The 17,831-nt window shown below is 41.0% G+C and overlaps 1 protein-coding gene across 2 annotated transcripts; it reads right to left on the bottom strand.

The window, feature by feature from the left end:
• Window positions 1-309: 309 nt before the first annotated feature.
• Window positions 310-17,354, bottom strand: LOC115109198 (megakaryocyte-associated tyrosine-protein kinase-like). Of its 2 annotated transcripts, none has more exons than XM_029633868.2 (13): window positions 17,132-17,354; window positions 15,829-15,856; window positions 15,150-15,263; window positions 14,652-14,767; window positions 13,444-13,663; window positions 9,273-9,366; window positions 8,966-9,031; window positions 8,742-8,841; window positions 8,522-8,606; window positions 8,229-8,302; window positions 7,031-7,226; window positions 6,497-6,583; window positions 310-3,600 (listed from the first exon to the last, which is right to left on the bottom strand). In XM_029633868.2, exons 1-13 carry the CDS (start codon window positions 17,143-17,145, stop codon window positions 3,409-3,411), a joined length of 1,386 nt encoding a protein of 461 aa, XP_029489728.1. In that variant the 5' UTR covers window positions 17,146-17,354; the 3' UTR covers window positions 310-3,408. The 2 variants fall into 2 exon arrangements, with proteins under 2 accessions (XP_029489728.1, XP_029489727.1); XM_029633867.2 differs by having other exon boundaries at window positions 15,829-15,891; window positions 17,132-17,353.
• Between the last annotated feature and the right edge of the window lie 477 nt (window positions 17,355-17,831).

The raw sequence follows: 17,831 nt of genomic DNA, 5'->3' as shown, positions 1-17,831 counted from the left end.
ACCCTAAGCTTTTTCTTTAAGAAAATCAAGATGCATGAATATATACTGTAGCCATTTAGAGGGTGTCTGTGTGTTTTTGGTATTACTATCCTTGTGGGGACCAGAAGTCCTCACAAGGATAGTCAAACAAGGACAATTCAGATAAGTGGGAACACTGAAAAAGCATTGAACATTGAATCACTTTGAGCATGATCAAGCTATTAATTACACTTTGGATGGTGTATCAATACACCCAGCCACTACAAAGATACAGACGTCCTTCCTAACTCAGGTGCTGGAGAGGAAAGAAACCGCTCATGAGGACAATGGTGACTTTAAAACAGTTGCAGAGTTTAATGGCTGTAATAGGAGAAAATTGAGGATGGATCAACAACATTAGTAGTGACTCCATAATGACAGTGAAAAGAAGGAAGCCTGTACAGAATACAAATATTCCAAAGGGGAAGTTGTACAACTGAATGTATTCAACTGAAATGTGTCGTCCGCATTCAACCCAACCACTCTGTATCAGAGGTGCGGGGGCTGCCTTAATCGACATCCACGTCTTCGGCGCCTGGGGAACAGTGGGTTAACTGCCTTGCTCAGAGGCAGAACGACAGATTTTTACCTTGTCAGCTCGAGGATTCGATCCAGCAACCTTTCGGTTACTGGCCCAACGCTCTAACCACTAGGCTACCTGCCGCCCTGTTTTTTAGGATAAAACATAAAATGAATAAAGCTAAGCACAGGCAAAATCCTACACGAAAACCTGGTTCAGTCTGCTTTCCAACAGATACTGAGAGACAAATTCACCTTTCAGCAGGACAATAACCTAAAACACAATGCCAAATATAGACTCGAGTTGCTTACCAAGATGACATTGAACATCCCTGAGTGACCTAGTTCAAAATCTATGGCAAGACTTAAAAATAGCTGTCTAGCAATGATCAACAACAAACTTGACAGAGCTTGAAGAATTTGAAAAAGAATAATGTGTAAAGATTGTTCAATCCAGGATTGCAAAGGTCTTAGAGACTTACCCAGAAAGACTCACAATTGTAATTGCAGCCAAAGGTGATTGTAACATGTATTAACTTAGGGGTGTGAATACTTATGTAAATTAGATACAATGGGCTCTAAATGTCAATTAAAATTGTATTTGTCACATGCGCCGAATACAACAAGTGTAAACAAATTCACTTATATGTGTATTAAAGTAGTTGAAAGTTAAGTATTTGGTCCCATATTCCTAGCACACAATGACTACATTAAGCCTGTGACTGTACACACTTGTTGGATGCATTTGCAGTTTGTTTTGATTGTGTTTCAGATTATTTTGTGCCCAATAGAAATAAATGGTAAATAATGTATTGTGCCATTTCGGAGTCACTTTTATTGTACATAAGAATATAATGTTTCTAAACACTTCTACATTAATATGGATGCTACCATGATTACGGATTATACTTATGCCTCTGTAACTTTCTCACTAATCATTATTCACGATTTATTCAGGATTATCTGTAATCATGGTGAATTTGTCCCAAAACCTTTGGACCCCTAAAATTGTGGACTATGTACAAAAAGTGCTGTAATTTCTAAACAGTTCACCCGATATGGATTAAAATACCCTCATATTAAAGCTGACAGTCTGCACTTTAACCTCATAGTCATTGTATCCTTTCAAATCCAAAATGCTGGAGTACAGAGCCAAAATAACAGAACATGTGTCATTGTCCCAATACTTTTGGAGCTTACCGTATTTCTGTACTTAATTTTCAATACATTTGCAAAAATGTCTAAAAACATGTTTTCACTTTGTCATTATGGGGTAGAGTGTAGATGGGAGATATTTTATTTATTTAATCCATTTTTAATTCAGGCTTAACGAAATATAGTCAAGGTATGAACACTTTCTGAAGGCACCACATAGTTTTGTTTTTGTACAGTTAGTTCTGATGGCTGGAGTTTATTTGTTGCAAAGATGATTTCTTTAGACAGTGATTCTGCCATAGAGCAACCCATGTCCACATTTCACTGCTGTTTATAGTATGGAGTAGAGGTCGGCCGATTAATTAGGGCCGATTTCAAGTTTTCATAACAATCGGAAATCTGTATTTTTGGGCGCCGATTTGACGATTTTTAAAATATATTTTTTATACCTCTATTTAACGAGGCAAGTCAGTTAAGAACACATTCTTATTTTCAATGACTGCCTAGGAACGGTGGGTTAACTGCCTCGTTCAGGGGCAGAATGACAGATTTTCACCTTGTCAGCTCGGGGGATCCAATCTTGCAACCTTACAGTTAACTAGTCCAACGCAATAACGACCTGCCTCTCTCGTTGCACTCCACAAGGAGACTGCCTGCATTGCATATAATCTGACTGAGCATGCAAGTATCTAAGTATCTGACTGAGCGGTGGTAGGCAGAAGCAGGCGGTAAACATTAATTCAAACAGCACTTTTGTGCGTTTTGCCAGCAGCTCTTCGTTGTGCGTCAAGCATTGCGCTCTTTATGATTTCAAGCCTATCAACTCCCGAGATGAGGCTGGTGTAACCGAAGTGAAATGGCTAGCTAGTTAGCGCGCGCTAATAGCGTTTCAAACGTCACTCACTCTGAGCATGCTCTGCATGGGTAACGCTGCTTCGATGGTGGCTGTTGTCGTTGTGTTGCTGGTTCGAGCCCAGGGAGGAGCGAGGAGAGGGACAGAAGCTATACTGTTACACTGGCAATACTAAAGTGCCTATAAGAACATCCAATAGTCAAAGGTTAATGAAATATAAATGGTATAGAGGGAAATAGTCCTATAATTCCTATAATAACTACAACCTAAAACTTCTTACCTGGGAATATTGAAGACTCATGTTAAAAGGAACCACCAGCTTTCATATGTTCTCATGTTCTGAGCAAGGAACTGAAACGTTTGCTTTCTTACATAGCACATATTGCACTTTTACTTTCTTCTCCAACATGTTGTTTTTGCATTATTTAAACCAAATTGAACATGTTTCATTATTTACTTGAGGCTATATTAAGTTAAAATAAGTGTTCATTCAGTATTGTTGTAATTGTCATTATTACAAATAAATAAATACAAATCGGCCGATTAATCGGCATCGCCTCTTTTGGTCCTCCAATAATCGGTATCGGCATTGAAAAATCATAATCGGTCGACCTCTAGTATGGAGTCATAGTGAGTGTGTATAAAGGCTCATTGATGATCTAAGAAAGATGTATGCTGCATGTCCCCTTCGCAAAATCAGCCAATGTTCAGCCTCTTTATGAGTCACTACCATTAGATCCAACCCTGACCAGCCTTCTGTGGGTTCAGGCTCACTTCGGTCCACCTGTCCCGGGTTACTGTCCATCTCCAGGCAGCTCTGAACAAAGAACAATAGTTATTTGAATAGGATTATTGAGGTGACCTCAGCAGGCAGGCCCAGGGCTGTGTTTGGTCAGCTCTCTCTCTATCTTCTCCAGTAGTTTATGAAAGGAGGGCCTTTTCTTGGGCTCGGCCTCCCAGCAGCCCCTCATCAGGGCGTAGACACTGGGGGGGCACTCCTCTGGAGCATCCATACGGTAACCCTGCTCCACCCGCTCCTTCACCTCCTTCACAGACTGAGGGAGACGAGGAAGGAGATAGAATAGGAGAAAGACAGAAAAAGAGATGGCGCATGAGATAATGCCACCCCCTCTTAATGGGTCGGTTCACTTTTTAGTGGACATAAAATAAAAGCTCAAACGTTCAGCCTACATACTGTATCTGTATGTTAATCACCTGGATTAAACAAGTACAGTACAACTCACTCATTCTAATTATATGGTTAGACACTAAGCATGCTTTAAGTCATTCTAGCTGATCCCCCCAGGCTGTCCCTATATCCCCCCCTGACCTACCAGGCAAACAGGGACAGGGCTAGATGGGTACAAGGAATTGACAGTGAGACTGTGTGTCACAGGAGAGTGTAAGTACCATAATCTCCCTCCCCCCATGTACAAACACAAAATACGCACAAAAGGACGCAAGTACACACACTCACACTCTCTCTCACATCCCCACCCCTCCCCTTCGCTCTTCTTTTTGGCTGGCTGCCATCAGGAGCTGTTGCCTTAGAAATGCGGCCTACAAGCACTAATCCTGGTTTATCTCTGCTGTTATTACCTGGTTAGTGCCATTGCTTTAATTCTCTGCTTTACATACCTGTGGGGGGGAGTAACAGACTCCCTACAAACAGATATAGCATGGAAAAAGGGGATTTTAAGTATGGAGTAAATAAATAAATACACACGCCCTTCCGTTTCACTCCAGTTAACTGCGCTCTGATCACAGCAGAGTTTGTTAATCGGCGCTGCTTCACTAAGACTGAAGTGTGTCTCTTCAATTGAACACATATCGACAATGAGTGTCAATGAAAATATAGTGCTATATAAACAGAGGTCTGGGCCAGATTACAGTATGTGACACCATGGGAAAGAAATAAAAACCTACTCATGGGGTCCTCTACTGGTACAACATCATGACTACACATAGAAGAACCCCATCTTATGAATGCTCAAATTTCACCCCCGACTCCTATTCAGGACAGATCAAATGAGTCCGGGGCAAATCCATGTCCTGACGCACTAACCTGCCTTTAATCTTAGGGGAAGTTTCTTTAGTTTCAGTACCATAAGTCTATCAGTGGATAAAGCACTGCTGACGTAAACTGGATAATGGGTCATAGAGGGATAAGGGTCAAACAAACCCCATTTTCCATGACCTGCCCTAATAGATCAGGCGTTTTATGTAACCTGAGATTATGGTCATTTGGAGAGACGCACTGGTGAGAGCTCCATATAGAGCTCCATTTTTATGGAACGGTCTGCCTACCCATGTCAGAGACGCAAACTCGGTCTCAACCTTTAAGTCTTTACTGAAGACTCATCTCTTCAGTGGGTCATATGATTGAGTGTAGTCTGGCCCAGGAGTGGGAAGGTGAACGGAAAGGCTCTGGAGCAACGAACCGCCCTTGCTGTCTCTGCCTGGCCGGTTCCCCTCTTTCCACTGGGATTCTCTGCCTCTAACCCTATTACAGGGGCTGAGTCACTGGCTTACTGGGGCTCTCTCATGCCGTCCCTGGAGGGGGTGCGTCACCTGAGTGGGTTGATTCACTGTTGTGGTCATCCTGTCTGGGTTGGCGCCCCCCTTTAGTTGTGCCGTGGCGGAGATCTTTGTGGGCTATACTCAGCCTTGTCTCAGGATGGTAAGTTGGTGGTTGAAGATATCCCTCTAGTGGTGTGGGGGCTGTGCTTTGTCAAAGTGGGTGGGGTTATATCCTTCCTGTTTGGCCCTGTCCGGGGGTGTCCTCGGATGGGGCCACAGTGTCTCCTGACCCCTCCTGTCTCAGCCTCCAGTATTTATGCTGCAGTAGTTTATGTGTCGGGGGGCTAGGGTCAGTTTGTTATATCTGGAGTACTTCTCCTGTCCTATTCGGTGCCCTGTGTGAATCTAAGTGTGCGTTCTCTAGTTCTCTCCTTCTCTCTTTCTTTCTCTCTCTCGGAGGACCTGAGCCCTAGGACCATGCCCCAGGACTACCTGACATGATGACTCCTTGCTGTCCCCAGTCCACCTGGCCATGCTGCTGCTCCAGTTTCAACTGACCTGAGCCCTAGGACCATGCCCCAGGACTACCTGACATGATGACTCCTTGCTGTCCCCAGTCCACCTGGCCATGCTGCTGCTCCAGACCTGAGCCCTAGGACCGTGCCCCAGGACTACCTGACATGATGACTCCTTGCTGTCCCCAGTCCACCTGACTGTGCTGCTGCTCCAGTTTCAACTGTTCTGCCTTATTATTATTCGACCATGCTGGTCATTTATGAACATTTGAACATCTTGGCCATGTTCTGTTATAATCTCCACCCGGCACAGCCAGAAGAGGACTGGCCACCCCACATAGCTTGGTTCCTCTCTAGGTTTCTTCCTAGGTTTTGGCCTTTCTAGGGAGTTTTTCCTAGCCACCGTGCTTCTACACCTGCATTGCTTGCTGTTTGGGGTTTTAGGCTGGGTTTCTGTACAGCACTTTGAGATATCAGCTGATGTACGAAGGGCTATATAAATAAATTTGATTTGAATTTGATTTGACTGGTGCCACTGATTAGGGTGGGTTGCCTGGGTTGCCACTGATCAGCGGTAAGATAAGGGCACTGGACGCTGTAGCAGGCATCCTGAGAACAGCATCAGTAAGCTTTATTGTACTGTGGCTCAACTCTCACGGGCAAAGACCTCTGGAACACCTGCTGAGAACAGAGGACCTTGCAGCTTCCATGAAGCATAGAGAGCTATGGCATGCCATCATTCAGCGCATTGCACCACCATAATAAGCAAGTGAGCAAGTGGGTCAGACTGCCTTGATAATAATTTTCAAAGCAGCCGTTCATATTTTTGTCACACACTAATTTCTGTTGCATTGTTGTGCCAGTAACTCCGAACTATACATCACTCTTCATAAAGATCAGAAAAGTCAGGACTCACCATCTTGGGGTAGGGCTGTCGACCGTAGGAGAACGTCTCCCAGAGGAGAACACCATAGCTCCATACGTCTGACCGCATGGAGAATTTCTGAAGGACAATCACACATGACCACAAAAGCAATTCAATGACAAAATTCCACTGATGGCTGCTCGACATGATAGTTACTGTGTAATAGCCACATAGGCTAAAAAAACAGACTCCAAACCTTATAGTTCACATACAATTCACATGAATTACACATACTGTTAAGTCTGAAAAGTGGGTGTCAGTAACCGAAAGTTTGAATCCCTTAGCCGACAACTCTGTCGACGTGCCCTTGAGCAAGGCACTTAGCGCTAATTTCTCCCACACTCCGAAGGTGTCTCAGGGGGAGATGGGATATGCAAAAAAAAACGTTTACAATTCACACATTTGCATTAATACACACTTGTGAAATAGGACAGATAAGCACCCACCTAATTCATATTTTATAATAAACATGTCTGTACTGTAAGCATGATAAACACTAGATGTTAGAGGTAAACATGATCCTACCTCTTTCTTCAAGGCCTCAGGGGCTGTCCATTTGACTGGTAGTTTAGCGTTGTCCGAGGCCTTGCAGTCCACCTTGGTCAACCCAAAGTCACTGACTTTGGCCACGCCTTCGTTGGAGACCAGGATGTTACGGGCAGCTAGGTCTCTGTGAACCAACCTCTTAGACTCCAGGTACTCCATGCCCTCGCACACATCTCTGAACACACACATACACACACTCTTACTGAAATACACAGAAATGCAAAGCTTCTAATAAAGACTCTCTTAAAAGAGGCTTTCAGTAAAGTTGGTAATGTGGCAATGTTTTAATGTATAACATATAAAGTTATATTAAATTATATACTCCGAGTCAATATTCATGTCATAAGAAGCAATTCCCTACGACCACGCCCACAAAATTAGGTGAAACACATTCTTTCCCATTGACCGCCATTGTAAAAGAGCCAACTTCATCGTCAATGTTTAGTTAGTGCATTCGGAAAGTATTCAGACCCCTTGACTTTTTCCACATTTTGTTACGTTACAGCCTTATTCTAAAATTGATTAAATTGTTGTTTTTCCCTCATCAATATACACACAATACCACATAATGACAAAGCAAAAACAGTTTTTTAGAAATGTTTGCAAATGTATTACAAATATAAAACTGAAATATCACATTTACATAAGTATTCATGTAAATATTACATTTACATAAGTAAGGTATTTAATTGTTATTTTATTTTATACATTTGCAAGAATTTCTAAAAACCTGTTTTCACTTTGTCATGATGGGGTATTGTGTGTAGATTGATGAGAAAATAAAATAATTAATACATTTTAGAATAAGGCTGTAACGTAACAAAATGTGGAAAAAGTCAAGGGGTCAGAATACTTTCAGAATGCACTGTATAGAGAAGTAACAAAACATGCTGAAAAGCTGCTGTGTTGTTCAATGTACATGTAATCAGGTCAAAACTCCAATCCTACGGTTGCCCCGGGAGCAGGTAATATTGAAAAGTAGTCTTTGGACATGTTGCACTTTTCTTAAATGTAATTTTGTAATTGACTAAAACAAGCCGAGAACAAGAAAATTGTGTTTGAAAAATGTCCGTTTTTTTGCTGTGGGCCAATGGGGTAACCTAGGTTGATTTCCCCACAGGCGGGCAGGGCCAATAAGTTCTATCAAATACCGCCTGGGACTGTGGTGGGGCCTCACAGTGCAAAACGTAGAAGCTGGCCAGTGCTAATGACAAAACGGCCCCTCGTCCGGAGGAAGTTCACCAGATTACCCTGCAACACACAAATAATACAGTTGGATAACAGTTGTGTAATCTGAATTAGATTTAAGTAGATAGTCCTAATTGTTTGTTTGTTACAGATAATTGTTTTGCATCAACAAGCTGTTAGGGCTTGTCTCCTGGACTGAGATTAAGCCTACTCCTAGTCTGTTAGTTAGTCTTGATTGACTGTGATGACAGATTGACGGTACTGAAGTCATGGCAGCAGAACCTTGGCCATGAGCTCTGTGACGATGTGCAGTCCATTGTCTACGATCACCCCCAACAACCGCACCAGGTTCTTATGCTGCAGTTTCCTAGTGGAAAGTTCGTAATCAGATCAAAAACAGATCAAAACAATAAAATGAAAAAAAGAAAGGAACAAAGGTCAGACAGTCATTACTCCATTTAATGAAGTTAATTAAGAAACTGTGTCGCCACTCTGGACTCACGTCATAACAGTGGTCTCTTCTAAGAATGCCTGTGCCGTTACATCACATTTTATGTTCTTTACTGCCACCTTCTGGCCAATGTAGTCTCCTTCAAACACCGCTAGGGGACAACAAAACAAGACCAAATTAAATCTGTAACAGAATCAGGGTTCAATTCAAGGTTACAATGGTACCGGCTAATTAAAAAAAAAACTCCACCGACACAATTGAGGAAATTGCCTCACCTCCAAACTCCCCCTCTCCGATACTCTCTCCCAAGGTCAGCTTCCTGATGTCTAGCAGCCATCCCGCTGTGACACACATAGAGATACCAATCTAAAACGGTATATTTTTTTCTCTCTCTCACTTCTAAAGAAACAGGTAGCTTTTATATTTATCACTCTCACTTCTAAAGAAAGTCACATTAACACCCCACCACCACATCCTCCCACATACAGAATACTCTTCATCCCCCTCACCTAGGAAGGGTTCTCCGAGCCTTAAGGAGGCCAACTCTGACACACCATGAGAGTGTAAAGACCAAGCCCTTACTTTTAGACAGTTCCAACTCAGCTGACTTGGTGCCCTCCTTATCTTTGGGCTTCAGAAGTTTGGTGGCAATAGCTCCCTTGTGCTTGGAGTGGAACTGCAAAGATGGCCATTATTATTATTAACCTTTATTTATACAGGGTGGGTCCCCATTGAGACCAGGGTCTCATTTACAAGGGAGCCCTGTGAACATGAATATACACAATAAAATGTAACACAACATAATGTAAAATAACAATACCAATACAACAAGAATAATAAAATCAAACAGAACTCTCACATATCACCTCCCTTAAAACTTGATCTAAACTTTCCAATGAGACCAGCGAGTCTAGCTTCAAGGTGGCCTAAAGGCTATTCCATGAGCTGGGGGCATAAAAACTCAAAAGCATTTCTCCCCCAACTAAGTGGAGACCCACGGGACCTCCAGAACCATCCAGTCCAGAGAGCGGGTCAGCTTGTGACAGCTTACGGTATATTAAGAACAGAGAATGAACTATGCTGTCGTTGACACTTAAAAGGGTCGGTGTGGGGCTTTGATTGCTTAGTTGGTTGCTAAAACTCAACACCAGTAGATCTGATTCCTGTACGGGCAACATACAGTATACCGATTGTATGTACAGTATTTACTGTTAGTTATTCATTCTAAAACTATAACAATTAAGTACTGTCAAAAAGAAAACAGAATGATGGTAATGGGAACTGTACACAACAAATGCATTTTTACAAATCCAATAGTCCTGCGTGTCAGGAAGCAGCTGGATTCTCCCTTTATTTTCTCACAAGAGTAAGTCAGCGATATGAGTCAGGACTAAAGACTTCTGTGCTCCACAGATAAGGGAGTGGTGAGGCATCTTTAGCTTTTACAGTCACCCGTATCTCCAAACTCCCTAATGACTGTGCTTCCAATAGCTCGGAAACTCACAGGCACAACATAGATAAACCTTAAAAGGTCTGCTAAGACCTTTCTTTTAAACTGTAAGCAATTAATGACAGTTACTTTCTATGGGTGACAGTTTGCCGTGGTTAGGTTCAAATACAATTCTGAGTGATTATTTTTCCATATAGAGACTGATTATGAACATTAGCTCCTCAGTATAAAGATGTAGGCAAGACATTTGTATAGAAGTCCTGTATTTTCATACACTCCCCTTTTAAATGTGACTCTACTATACTACCCTACCAAGCAAAAAGGCAGTAACTGCTCATTTGGTCAAAAATTTGTTAATGTCATTTTTGCTACATTAAATACATGCTTAAATATATGTTCCCCCCCAACCCCTCTTTCTGTTTACCATATATGCATAGTCACTAACTATACATTCATATGCATACTACCTCAATTAGCCCGACTAAACGGTGCCCCCGCACTTGGCTACCCGGACTATCTGCATTGTGTCCTGCCACCCACCACCCACCAACCCCTCTTTTACGCTACTGCTACTCTCTGTTTATAATATATGCATAGTCACTTTAACCATATCTACATGTACATACTACCTCAATCAGCCCGACTAACCGGTGCCTGTATATAGCCTCACTACTGTTATAGCCTCGCTACTGTTATTTTTCAACCTAAATTGCACTGTTGGTTAGAGCCTGTAAGTAAGCATTTCACTGTAAGGTCTACACCTGTTGTATTCGGCGCACGTGACAAACTTTGATTTGGACAAGTATCCTGCCTCTATTGCATTGTGTTTTTGAGAAAATGGGGGTCATGTTAGCAGTAACTGCATAAAGTTACTGGGAAACCAAGGTAAATTAAATAAATTTTTCTCAGTTCCACGCTATGAGCAGTTACTGCCTTTTTGCTTGGTAGGGCAGTGTATAATCTAGCATTTTTTATTTGAGATCAAATGTTTACTATGAGGCCGATGTGAGTAAGAACTTTAAACAGGTTAAACATATTTGTAAGGCTGTGGGGCCAGAATGAATACCAGAGCGCTTAATCAGAGCATGCGCTGACCAGCTGACAAGTGTCTTCACTGACATTTTCAACCTATCCCTAACCCGGTCTGTAATGACCATGATGGTTTGAGGACCAGATTGGGAATTTAGCCAGGACACCGGGGTTAACACCCCTACTCTTACGATATATGCCATGGGATCTTTAATGACCTCAGAGAGTCAGGACACCCTTTTAACATCCCATCCGAAAGACGGGTGAATGGGCAAGACAAAAGATTTTTAAGTATATTTGAACAGGGTATGGTAGTATCTGCCAGGTGCACCGGTTTGTGTCGAGAACTGCAACGCTTCTGGGTTTTTCATGCTCAACAGTTTCCTATGATGTTAAGCAAAGAGGCGATGAGTTTGACGGTAGGCCTGGAAATACATCCACAGATACACCTCCAATTGACTCAAATTATGTCTATTAGCCAATTAGAACCTTCTAAAGCCATGACATAATTTTCTGGATTTTTCCGAGCTGTTTAAAGGCACAGTCAACTTAGTGTATGTAAACTTCTGACCCACTAGAATCGTGATACAGTGAATTATAAGTGAAATAATCTGTCTGTAAACAATTGTTGGAAAGATCAAAAGAAATCAGCCAACAATTGTTGGAAAAATCAACAGAAATCAGCCAAGACCTCAGAAAAAAATTGTAGACCTCTACAAGTCTGGTTCATCCTTGTGGGATCAATTTCCTGACACCTGAAGGTACCATGTTCATCTGTACAAACAATAATACGCAAGTATAAACAACATGGGACCATGCAGCCGTCATACCACACAGGAAAGAGTTGTGTTCTGTCTCCTAGAGATGGACGTACTTTGGTGCGAAAAGTGCAAATCAATCCCAGAACAACAGTAAAGGACCTTGTGAAGATGCTGGAGGAAACAGGTACAAAAGTATCTATATCCACAGTAAAACAAGTCCTATATCGACATAACCTGAAAGGCCGCTCAGCAAGGAAGAAGCCACTGCTCCAAAACCACCATAAAAAAAGCCACACTCCGGTTTGCAACTGCACATGGGGACAAAGATCGTACTTTTTGGAGAAAGGTCCTCTGGTCTGATGAAACAAAAATAGAACTTTTTGGCCATAATGACCATCGTTATGTTTGGAGGAAAAAGGGGAAGGCTTGCAAGCCGAAAAACACCATCCCAACCGTGAAGCACAGAGGTGGCAGCATCATGTTGTGGGGGTGCTTTGCTGCAGGAGGGACTGATGCACTTCACAAAATAGATGGCATCATGAGGAGGAAAATTATGTAGATAAATTAAAGCAACATCTAAAGACATCAGTCAGGAACTCAAAGCTTGGTCACAAATGGGTCTTCCAAATGGACAATGACCCCAAGCATACTTCCAAAGTTGTGACAAAATGGCTTAAGGACAACAAAGTCCAGGTATTGGAGTGGCCATCACAAAGCCCTGACCTCAATCCTATAGAAAATTTGTGGGCAGAACTGAAAAAGAAGTGTGCGAGCAAGGAGGCCTACAAACCTGACTCAGTAACACCAGCTCTGTGAGGAGGAATGGGCCAAAATTCACCCAACTTATTGTAGGAAGCTTGTGGAAGCCTACCCGAAGCGTTGGACCCAAGTTAAACCATTTAAAGGCAATGCTACCAAATACTAATTGAGTCTATGTAAACTTCTGACCCACTGGGAATGTGATAAAATTTTAAAAAGCTGAAATAAATAATTATCTCTACTATTATTCTGACATTTCACATTCTTAAAATAAATTGGTGATCCTAACTGGCCTAAAGACAGGGAATTTTTACTTGGATTACATGTCAGGAATTGTGAAAAACTGATTTTAAATGTATTTGGTGTGTGTAAACTTCCGACTTCAACTGCATGTTATTTTTACTCGTTATTGTTATTCAATCTGCATTGTTGGAAAAGGACCCATGAGTAAGCATTTCACTGTTCGTCTACACCTGTTGTTTACGAAGCATGTGACAAATACAATTTCAATTGATAGTACAGAATGTCACCTTTGTGGGTATTTTTATACATATCTGTTTTACCTTTTAGAAATGAAAGCACTCCATGTATCTAGTCCACCCCATTTGAAGAAGTCATAAATATTTGGACAAATTCACATATAATGTATTAAAGTAGAAAAAAGTGTAGTATTTGTTCCCATATTCCTAGCACTCATTGACTACATCAAGCATATGACTCTACAAACTAAATAACAAATCCATCTCCGCCTCACCTCTATCATGTCTATGAGGTTGTAGAAGTACTGGGTGTTGTCGATGGTCAGTTTGCTGTGCTGGTACATGACTCGGTAGTGGATGACCTGGCTGGAGTAGCCGACACAGAGCACATAATCACCAGGGTGGCGGATGGACTCCCGCACCAGGAACAGGCCATCCTCTACAGGCCGCAGCTTGGACACCGCCTCGGGACCTGAGATCTTCCCATGGAACCAGCTGACATGGACCAAAAAATTATTAGTAGAAGCAATTAATAAAGAGACATTCCACAAAGTGTATTGCACAGGGCTAAGGATTTTGTTCTGGTCAAGTCACATGTTCAGGAAATCACCTGGCCCTAGCTATATAAAACCCTCTTAGGCTTCACTCCCCCCTATCTGAGATATTTACTGCAGCCCTCATTCTCCACATATAACAACCGTTCTGCCAGTCATATTCTGTTAAAGGTCCCCAAAGCACACACATCCCCAGGTCTCACATCTTATCAGTTTGCTGCAGCTAGTGACTGGAACAACCTGCAACAAATACTCAAACTTGACAGTTATCTAAATCTCTTTATTCAAAGACTCAATCATTGACACTCTTACTGACAGTTATGGCTGCTTTGCGTGATGTATTGTTGTCTCTACCTTCTTGCCCTTTGTGCTATTGTCTGTGCCCAATAATGTTTGTGCCATGTTTTATGCTGCTACCATGTTGTGTTGCTACCATGTTGTTGTCATGTTGTGTTGGTACCATGCTATGTTGTTGTCATTGGTCTCCCTTTATGTAGTGTTGTCTCTCTACTCATGATGTGTGTTTAGTCCTGTATTTAAAAAAAAAAACATTTAAAAAAAAATCCCAGTCCCCACAGGAGGCCTTTTACCAGGCCCTTATTATAAATAGGAATTTGTTCCTAACTGACTTGCCTAGCTGAATAAAGGTTAAATATTATTTTTTAAATAGCTCTAAGCTTTACATAACTGGAAAAGAAATCCCCATCTAAATTATATTATAAACTGCTTGTACAAAAAAATGGCACGATGAGGAAGTGTACATATCAGTCCTTCAGTGGAAGACAGTGTGGATATTATGGAGAAGAACAAAAAGGAAACAGAAAAAAACACAAATGCCTAAATTTCACAATATACATGGTGGTCAGTCATATGACTGGGGATAAAGGAAAAATAATGAAATCCAGACTGATAGACTTAAATAGACTTACGGCATGAGACTGAGACTGGGGTCGACACGAATGGCCTCTCGCTCTCGCATGTTGGTGGCAGAGATGAGTCCTTCCTCTCCTGTGGTGTTGTGTCTGGCCTTGTAATGTTCTTTCCCCTAGAAAACAGCGCCAGAACAACTTTCAGTAGAATCATGCAAATAGATACATTTTTATCTCAGTTCAGTTCAATTATATTTATAGAGCCCCCACCAAAGCAGACAGTGCACAAAGATCATGGGCACATTTTAATTTTAATTTTAGAAAAGTACATTGTAAATGATGTGCTTACATTTGTATACGATCACATATCTCTCTCTATTATGCATGGGAATATTTTGGAACAGATGACCTAAATAAAAATATCATGGAGCTTATTTGCTGGTGTTTTTACAGTCTTTTTTTGTTGAGAAAACTTGTGGGGCAAAATCAAATCGCCTGCGCGCCAAATTCGGCCTTTTGCCGCAAGTTAGGGAACCTTGCTATAAATCATTACTGTACCATTCCTGTTCTCATAATAGTGAGGATGTCTCCTTTGCGATAGGCCAGTTCACCAGTTTTGGGCTGGCTGTGGTCACTCTTGGCAACACATTGTGTGCCGAACACCAAACACTTCTGTAAGGGAGAGGTCAAAAATGCAAAGGCCTGTGAAAGAACTTTGACATTTACAGCATCGGTTGGTTCAAAATTCTAAAATTAGGACATTTCTCTGAAATGTGTACACTACATTTAACAAACATTATAAACTGGGTGGTTTGAAACCTGAAGGCTGATTGGCTGACAGCTGTGGTATATCAGACCGTATACCACGGGTATGGCAAAACATGTATTTCTACTGCACCAATTACATTGGTAACCAGTTTATAATAGCAATAAGGCACCACGGGGGTTTGTGGTATATGGCCAATATACCACCGCTAAGGGCTGTGTCTAGGCACTCCGCGATGCGTCACACTTAAGAATAGCCCTTAGTCGTGGTATATTGGCCATATACCACACCTCCTCGTGCCTTATTACTTAATTATTGTTCAGACACTGGTGATTGTACATTATGAATTACGATAAGTTATTTCTCAGGTGGTAATGAATCACACTACTAACAGATAAAGAAGCTCGTGTCCTGACAGAAAGATGGCTTTTATCTCCCAGTGAGTGACCCGAACATGGAATGGATACATACCGTTGCCATCCTCAAGATTGGAATATGCCTGGGTGGATGTAAATTCATAAGTAAAGAGAACACCTGTTTAAGGAGAGCACATTATGTAAAACCTCATATGGAAAACGTTCAACACAAGTCTAGCAATAATAGTAGGTTAAATAAACAATATGTTATTTAAGAGTAACAGTAGCCTCCCACTGGGAAAAAACAGGTTGAATGAACTGATGTCTCCACGTCATTTTTTTTGTATTTTTTTGTATCGTGATGACCTTGAATCAACGTGGAAAACTGATTGGATTTGCAAAAGGTCATCAACATAAGGGCATTTGTATTTTTTTCACACAATTATTTTTATCTAAATGCAGTGTGTCATGGTGACATTTTTTGCAGTGGTGGAAAAAGTACCCAATTGTCATACTTGAGTAAAAGTAAAAAGATACCTTAATAGAAAATTACTCAAGTAAAAGTCACCCAGTAAAATACTACTTGAGTAAAAGTCTAAAAGTATTTGGTGTTAAATATACTTAAGTATCAAAAGTAAAAGTATCAATAATTTCAAATTCCCTGCACCATTTTCTTGTTTTATTATTTACGGCTAACCAAGGGCACACGCCAACACTCAGGCATAATTTACAAACGAAGCATTTGTGCTTAATGAGTCCACAAGATCAGAGGCAATAGATGACCAGGGATGTTCTCTTGATAAGTGCATGAATTTGACAATTTTTCTGTCCTGTTAGCCATTCAAAATGTAACGAGTACTTTTGGATGTCAGGGAAATTGTTTGGAGCAAAAAGTACATTATTTTCTTTAGGAATGTTACGTTAGTGAAGTAAAAGTAGTTGTCAAAAAATATAAATAGTTAAAGTACAGATAACTCGTTTTGGGGGGGTAAGTAGTACTTTAAAGTGTTTTTACTTAAGTACTTTTCACCACTGATTTTTTGTTAATTTCACGTAGTTGACAACTTATGTGCAGTGGGCTACCACTGCTCATTTCCCTGTCATTAAAATATATACATTCCTGAAAAAAATAAGCCCTTTTTGAATTATCAGTTCAATATAATTATTAAAAGAAGGGAAAGTAGGCAACAGCATTAACAGACGACTGAGGGTGGGGCATCATATGGCAGTGGCAGTCTGTATACCTGTGGCTCAGCAATGTAGCAAAATGTTGCCTAATGTTGTCCAAGGACAGATATGATCAGAGCGCTAAGAGGATACAGGTTTTTGGTGACCAGTCAATAGACACATAAACTAACACGATTTCCTGACAATGAGAAGACAGTTGAAGCCATAACACAGCTGAAACTCTCACTTACCTATAACGCTGCATTTGTACGACCTGTTACATTTATCATTGCAGTGTCGAGTGGGTAACCAATCGCTGCGATTCATTACAGGCTATTCCGTGGAAAAGGAAATCGAGGTAGAGATAACGGCTTACTTCTTCCTTAGGTCAGACGTGAAGAACGGAAAGGTTAAGCAGACGCATCTTCGAATACTAGACAGCGCTTCATACACTATTATTCATCATCACTCACAATAGCCCATCTCATCGCCCCCTTTCCAATCATGAATATTCAATAAGCCAGAGGGGTGTTCTAGGATATGTGGAAGTGCTGACAATTTTTTCAGTGACATGACTGGCAACACATTTTAAAAGGTTCGTGGGGCGCCAGTTCCGTCAAAAATAAATTATTAATTCACACAATGAGAAAAGTATACATGAGTCATGTCTTTAATATTCATCCTTGGTTTTAGGCAGCACTACAAAGTCGTTCAAATAATATTACAGCAACGTTAACTCACCTTTTAACAAAACAAGTTGATTGCAACATGATCCAAAGACAAAAAAGTTAATTAAAATGGCTATTGTGAAGATGCTCTCTGAAAATAAAAACATAAAGCGTTTTTTTAAATTTTATTTTCTACAAAAACCTTAATTCAAAGATATCTGCATTTTTCCTCATTCATCACAATGATAAGATCAAAATATTGCATGATACAGTATTGATTTAT

Source organism: Oncorhynchus nerka, linkage group LG25 (genome assembly GCF_034236695.1).
Source record: "Oncorhynchus nerka isolate Pitt River linkage group LG25, Oner_Uvic_2.0, whole genome shotgun sequence".
NCBI classification, from domain to species: domain Eukaryota; kingdom Metazoa; phylum Chordata; class Actinopteri; order Salmoniformes; family Salmonidae; genus Oncorhynchus; species Oncorhynchus nerka.
Note: the sequence above shows the minus strand (reverse complement) of the source record. Positions and strands in the feature narration are given on the sequence as shown.

What these genes read in the sequence shown, in the direction of transcription:
- LOC115109198 (XM_029633867.2), bottom strand. Translation starts at nt 15,876, where the DNA reads ATGAATTTACATCCACCCAGGCATATTCCAATCTTGAGGATGGCAACG. An exon ending in CAGCTTCTACGTTTTGCACT is followed by an intron (nt 7,227 to 8,228) that starts GTGAGGCCCCAC and finishes GTGTGTGTTCAG; the next exon opens with AGATGTGTGCGAGGGCATGG. An exon ending in CTGAGGCCTTGAAGAAAGAG is followed by an intron (nt 6,584 to 7,030) that starts GTAGGATCATGT and finishes ATTGTCCTTCAG; the next exon opens with AAATTCTCCATGCGGTCAGA.